The sequence below is a fragment of the Anguilla rostrata genome, chromosome 7, assembly GCF_018555375.3.
Source record: "Anguilla rostrata isolate EN2019 chromosome 7, ASM1855537v3, whole genome shotgun sequence".
Classification (NCBI taxonomy): domain Eukaryota; kingdom Metazoa; phylum Chordata; class Actinopteri; order Anguilliformes; family Anguillidae; genus Anguilla; species Anguilla rostrata.
In genome coordinates this window covers 16,156,935-16,164,201 of record NC_057939.1, presented here as the reverse complement: position 1 = coordinate 16,164,201, position 7,267 = coordinate 16,156,935, and the positions used below count along the sequence as shown (strand labels likewise).

The following is a 7,267-nucleotide window of genomic DNA, read 5'->3' as shown; positions in this document are numbered from 1 at the left end:
CATGTTTCTTTTTTTCAGCAGATAACTGTTGTCTTTATTTGTCCCTACTGAAGGGTGCAATCAACCCTCTGTTCTACTCAAGCCTATACAATGATGTCAGAATGTATCACTGGTTATATAAATAGAAGGCACAGACAAAAGAATAAAATAAAATATCAAAATAAAAATTCACAGAGAAATGAAAAATTTGTCCCAACTTTCCCTATCAGTGGCAGAGTGGTTCACAATATTTCACAGAAACAATGCTATATCACCATTGCCCTGACAGTTTCAATTTCAGCCCTTAAGATTGAATGCAAATGCGCAATGTCAATTTCTGCTCTTGACCCATGGAAAGAAATTCTTTTAATAAAAGATATTTTTAACTTTTGCCTTCTCGGTTCTAAGCAGCACAATCCAGGGAGGGAAATAACAAACAATTCTACAAGAGCAAAGAAAACTGTACTAAACTGTACCACCAAACATAGTCATAGATCATTAAACAATAACATGCAAAATCACAGGGTATGTTTTAACATTGTTGTTCATTCCAGCAGATCTAATGAGGGAGAAGTCACAATTCAAAAGGAGAAGAAGGGTTACAAAACAGAGGTGAGGTGGTTATTGGCAGCAAATGGTTTAGTGGTAGACAGGGGTTTGAGAACAGTCAGAGGTCACACGCAGACCACGGAGGACTCAGAGGTGCAGTGACTTCAGAAAGTTTTCACCTCCTGTAGAGTTTTTTCTCATATTTTGTGCTGTAAAGTCAAATATATATTTGAATAGAAAATTTTCTACTCCTATAAAATGAAATCCATCATGTCAAAATGAAATAAAACATTTTAATATGCTCGGAATCATGTAAAAATGAAACTGAAGATAACTTCATTGATAAGTATTCATCCAATTTTCAAAACTTAAATGGTCAAAGCTCATGTAGTTATACCTGAGAAGAAGAAGACTGCAGAAGACTGCAATTGCTACCAATGGCGTTCAAAGTATTGACGCTTTGGATTAAGAGGGACATGGGGAATGTATTTCCTTTTTGAAAAAAAAAACTGTTGTTCAATAAAAAATATATTATTTACATCATTAATATTTTGAATTTATTGCATTCATCAAGTGAAGAAAATATTGCAATGCTTTGAAATTTTAAGGTCTAAGATCAAAACAAGGGTAGATAGGTGAATACTTTCTAAAGGCATTGTATACATTTTATATATATAGAGTAAGCATGTGTTTGTGTGCATTGGGTTTGTGTAGTAAAAGGGTACTGAAAATAATAATAAGGGAGTGATAAGTGTGAAGTGCGCAAGACTGTGTTCATTAGCCTGAAACACACACAAGAAGACGAGGGTTAACTCATCCATGAGAAGCCATGGAATTAATTAGAGTGTGTATATTAGTGAGTAATATTAATCAGTCCTTTGTGGTCTGATTCAAATGGACTTGAAATCTAAAGATAATAATAAGAGAAGAGAATTAACTGTCCTTGTGTGGTAGCCATAATAATTGCCCAGGACAAGCAAAGCGACCATTGAACCCACATTATAAAGGCACGCCTGCATTCACGTCAGTGTTTGAGATATCTCTGCAACCGAACCTCCCCCATGACTGCAGTTATCTGACAAACTCATTAGAGGCTGTAATGTGGTTTTATACGCCTCCATTAAAGAGAAGTGATCTGACACAGAGCTGCACACTAGAGGAAAAGCACATTTCCGCTGTCATGTTAATTATACTGTGTGTTATATCACAGGTGAGGAACTCAAATGACTCACAATTGGTCTGCAGTGAGACAATTTCCAGCCATCCCCACATGCCGGATTAATGAATTTCATTTGCCTGATGAATCTCAGGTTTACAAAGATCTTGCTTTATGCTTGAATATTGAATTACATTCACTGAGTAAATATATAATTTATAAATGAGATACAGTCTCAGAATACAAACATGGCTTTGCAATGGTAATTTATTATTATTTTTTTTACAGAAAAGCATGACTGCATTTTAGCATTCAGATTGCTACAGGACTACAACTGGACCTCTCTGGTGAAAAAGACCAGGGGCCAAAGATTCATCTGTGAACACATAAAATGTTTAATCTACATCTATTGGAATTTCTTGGTAGTATGCATTTGTCAGCTAGTCACCCAGTCAACCACACTGGGCTATGCTAACAGTCAACCAACCAACCATCTATGCCAAAGTGGGTAACTTGCAACTCAGATACCACAGATAATGTTCATTGACCAAATTACCTTAATTCTTTTTATTTTTATTTTTTATGTGTAGTCAGAGTCCTCTTTTTTCCAAGATCATTGAGCTGGGATATCTCTATCTGCAGACGGCCACTAATGTATCTCAGTTGAAGATTTGCTTTACCTACAGAGGACCAGTAGTCGTCACTGAATTGAAAAATGTGCTTATATACAGAGGAGTAGTAAGGATATTTGAATGGGAGTATATATTTCCTTGCAGTGCACAGTGGTGCCTCAGGTTACTTTAAAGTGAGATAAAGATGCTGTAGAATCATAGGAATTGCTAAAATATTTTATTGTATCACTTGGCACTGTACTGATCTATTCTCATACTGACAAAAATTGTGTCTGTCCATTGTTTCTACACCAAGCTTCTGCTGCTGGCCCCATTTGAATCTAATAAATAAGACTAAAAGAGAACAAATAGAAGTTTTTGAAGTGTATTTCATTGTTTTGTGTGTGTATTCTACTTTTAAGTAGCATCCATTGCTTCTCTGTCCCCCTGTCTAGCGTAACTATGACAGGTGGTCTGTGTTTGTGTACCGTTGCTATTCCTATGTCATGCCTGGTCTTTAATTGACTGTAGCTATGACAACAAAACAGGTAATGCACTGCACAAAATTAATCTTTTTTTTTGGTATATTTGTGTTGATAGATATTAATTTACACCCTTGCTGCTAAATAGACAGGTGCTTGAGCGAGATGTAGGCAGACAGGGTCAGAGATCCCTGTGGGGGATTGAGGATATCACAGGAGATAATTCTCACTCATCACTGTTGCTGTGTGTTAATGTTCATCTCTGTTCAGATTGGTCACCCAGTGACCCCCCATCCTTTCCATTCCTGAGAGCTAATGGCAGATTATCGATGAGACTGTTTTCATTATTCTCTCTGCATCTCCTTTACTGTACCTACTCACCTCATTGTGGGTTCCTGACCCAAGAGCATCATGCACTCCTTATTCTTGTTATTCTTGGTCTTGTTTTAGCATTGGTTTGTATGGATGTCCTGTATCCAGAACACACAGTTTATCAGTAAAGACCCATTTCATATTTTCACAAATTATGTTTTATGTTCGGATACAGGCTCTGTCTTTTCCCCTGTATCTCTTAGTCATCATGCTCACTCTTCTCCAGAGTCTCTGATGTACTTCTAAAAAAAAAAGAAGAAAAACCTAAAAAGACTGCACATATAAATAGACTGATCATGCGCCTGGACTTTCATTGAGCAAATCCTGTTTTAATTTTTTACTAACTGAAAAATGGGATTCATTAGTATGCTTTGTATTTGTATCATAGATATGCATTTTAGGAGCTTGCTTCATCTGAAGTATTCTCTGCTGGACAATGACACACAACAACTTTGGCTTTTGAACATCTTAAACTTTTATTAGAAAATGAACAAAAGACTGATTCAGTTCTGTTAAATATAATTGCTCAAGGTCATTTATTTTTTTTTACAATACATTTTACATACATGCCATTTTGTGATCCTGCATTGAAACAATTTGTGACTGGTGTAAAGATGGAGAAGTTGAATCAGAAGAGCCTGAAATTTTAGTACAGAAGCAGTAGTTGATTTCAGGCAGGCTGTAATAGGTGTACAGATAAGGAAATTGAATCAAACAGGCCCACAATGCACATCATGACCACAGATGTTGCACCACAAGGCACTGGGAGTTTAGGGTTAAAACTACCACTTAAACTCATATTTAATGATTGTTGAGATGTTTAAGATAGAAGAGATATAAGACTATTTGTAGTTTGTTCTTAGTGAGGTCATTCCAGAAGGATAGGGAATTCCACACAGTTCCAGAGCTACAGTGGCAGGTAGCTGGTTGGCTGCAGGCGGTCTCTCTTGCCATAGGTGTTAGATCCCACGTTGGTTGGGGCATACAGGGGGCCCAAAGTGTTACTGGAGCGGACGAGGAAGTCTGCCAGGCGCTGGGTGACACACGTTGCCGTGTTGCACTTCCGCTTCTGTATTTGGTGCCTGGGAAGAGGTGAGGAATGGAGAGATAGATGGAGAAGTTTAGAGCAATGTTTGGAGTAGCAGTAGCACAAAATGAGTCAGTATAGCGTTGGCTATATTTTAAGCTTGAGCGTTCGTAAATGTGCTATATAAATGCAATAATTCATTAATTCATTCATTCATATTGTACTGTTCTTCTACCTATAACTATATATACAGAATGATTCCAGTAAAGATACAGATTTATGAATGAATAAGGTTGTAAATAAAACCAAGACAAACAAAGCGCCCAGCAAAAATATAATTAGATTATGTTGTGTATATAACAAGACTCATTGCATTGCGTCCTGTAGTTTAAATTAAGATAATTGGCTGACTGGCTTCACAAATATAGGATTTGCCTAAGGACAATAACAAATCCCCTAAATATGTATCTTCTGTACAGTGTTGTGTCAGGTTTGGCAGTGTAGCAAAATAGGTAGGGACCTAGACTTTTAAATCTGAGGTTGTAGGTTTGAGTCCAATGCAGAGTACTGTAGTTCTACCATTAAGCAAGGCACTTAACCTGAATTGCTACAGTTAATGTCTAGGTGTATATATGCACTGTACGTAAATAACATACGCAGTGTAAATCATTATTGAACAGAATGCCTGCTAAATGCCTAATGTGTGCCAACAAAATTGTACTGTCCAAATGCACAGTCAATCAGAATCATCAGAAATCATAGGTCTTTTGCTTTGAAAATCAATAAAATCAACAAAACTGTCCTATATGGAGGAAAGAAGAAAAAAAATACCAAGGACAAAAATCTCCTTTATGACGAGTGTGCTATTTGTTTGTCCAGAGAATCGTGTAATTTATTGGTTTGCCCGCATAAACATACTTTAGAAGTAACAAAGGGCCTCAAAACGTATGTCCTTAAGTAAGATATTAAACCCACTTCCAAGCTCCCTGAATGAGAATTCATTACGTTTTAATTATCAACAGCAGGTAGCCTAACGTAACTACTACTGTAAATGTTCATAGGTCAAAAAGAATTAGCGGCGAAACAGTGGAATGCAGCCTCAACAAAATAACAAAACCATAATTGGAAGACCATACCCGCTCAATGCCGTTAGCCCACCCTGCGGTAGCGCTCCATCAAGGCTCGGAAAGGTGTGTTTGGACATTCTAGGCAGTAGCCAGCTCTCTCTCTCTGGTCGTGCACCTGCTTGTTCACTGGATGAAGCTTCATACCTGCAGTATAGCGACAGAAAGGGCATCTACACCATCCGCTAGATCACCACTCCATGTGCCATCAACTTCACCGGGCGCGCCAGAGAGCACTCTAATAAGCCTGAAGTGGCCTCTCAGTCAAAGAGAATTGCCTCGCGGTCCCATGCACGATCGATCACTCTCAAACGAAAAGTTTCAGCAACGGAGAGTACACCTGTTTTTTTTTTTTAACAAGGAAAGATTATGATCGATAGTACGTGGTAAGTGGTATCATCGAAGGGTGGCACCACCATTTCTCACTTATCAAGGGTTGTTAGAAAAAAAATATACAAGGAGCATAATTAGCAGCAATTCCCCGCTCTAGATATTTTGTCCTGCAAAAGTGGCACTCGCAAAAATATAATACAATACCGGCGAGGAGATGCAATAAACGTCGCAGCACTTACCTGTTGTTGGGGGCGGCGGTGACGCAGCGTAGCACCAGAGACAGCGCCAGAATGAGAGCTGGCAGCTTCTGATTGTGCATCATATACAAAGCTTTCTAAGGTCGTTTAAACAAAAATATATCATACCGTTAATATTTTATAATTATACTCAAAATAATAATCTATTACCTTACGTTCTGTCTATGTGCTCTCTCCATATTAATAATATTTATTTGTAAACAGAAACACTTCAGTTTTAAAAAGTATAATAATAATGACTATTTAATAGTTTTAATATGAATTGTTATTTATGTTTTGTTTTAAATAATTATTATACAGTCACTATTGCCTGCAAAAAAATAATCAAGTTGCCTAAACTAATTTTTAGATCTCAGGAGCAAATATGAGACAAAGATAAATTAAACCCACGAATTGCAATATAAAATCTGATAACAGTCATATTAGAAAGAACAACAGAACATATGATATCATTTAATTCAAATGAGAGTACAGGGAAATATAACATTCAGAGGAATGCACCCTAACACATACAATGTTAAGAGTAAAGTGCAATAAAATCAAAGTGTATTATAACCCATTTAGCTAGCATGCACAATTCTCAGAATGCTGTTGCGACAGTGGGACCACGATGGTCACTAAAGGCTGCAGATCTCACTTACATTTAGGAGCTGGAAATCAGATCCAGGGCAATGAGGAGGTACAGCGAGAGGTCCCAACAGGCACTAGTGTTGCCACTGGTTTCTGTGGGCTTGCCTATAGAGTCTGTCCTGTTATAGGCATCACGCCTGAACCACTTGTGACATCATCAGCCCTCCAAATATAGCCCACGGTTTCTATCATCAGAGATGATTTCCATCTGTGGAGATGGGACCTCACTTCAGGAATGCGGGGATGCGACGTGGGTCAAATGCATCACGCAGGCACAGCGTCATCACCATCGTAATCGTCTTTGTCGAAAACAGCAACTTCGTCCCTGTGGTCAGTGGCCAGTCATAAGCCCGCACTATGGTAAACTCAGATTGCCATATCTGAAACCTTGACCTTCATTCTTCGACAGCTCAGTCAGTTTCACTTTTGTTTTTGGACACTCAGACACGCACATGTCCTATTCCTGTTTTTTATGCCACCACTTTTTATGATTTAGAAACACACACACACACACACACACACACAAACAGGAAATTATCAACATTCTGTTCATAGCTATATATGATAGCTGAGGGAGACCTCTACCCTCAGTTATAAATCTGAAGAGACACTGTCTCTTTCATTTGGATCACAGAGTTCTTGTGAAGCTCTTTGAAATTAAAGAATTGACAGCCTGGGGTCCTGTCACTCTCTCAAATCCAGTATGTTTATAAGCAGCAAATTATTTTTGCTGCATTAAATGGAAAC

At 38.0% G+C, this 7,267-nt stretch overlaps 1 protein-coding gene across 1 annotated transcript; it reads right to left on the bottom strand.

Annotated features, from left to right (window-relative positions):
* Positions 1–3,600: 3,600 nt before the first annotated feature.
* LOC135259155 (calcitonin gene-related peptide 2) lies at positions 3,601–6,671 on the bottom strand. The gene is made up of 4 exons (XM_064343157.1): positions 6,532–6,671; positions 5,873–5,967; positions 5,313–5,447; positions 3,601–4,231 (listed from the first exon to the last, which is right to left on the bottom strand). Exons 2-4 carry the CDS (start codon positions 5,953–5,955, stop codon positions 4,057–4,059), a joined length of 393 nt encoding a protein of 130 aa, XP_064199227.1. The 5' UTR covers positions 5,956–5,967; positions 6,532–6,671; the 3' UTR covers positions 3,601–4,056.
* Positions 6,672–7,267: the final 596 nt, after the last annotated feature.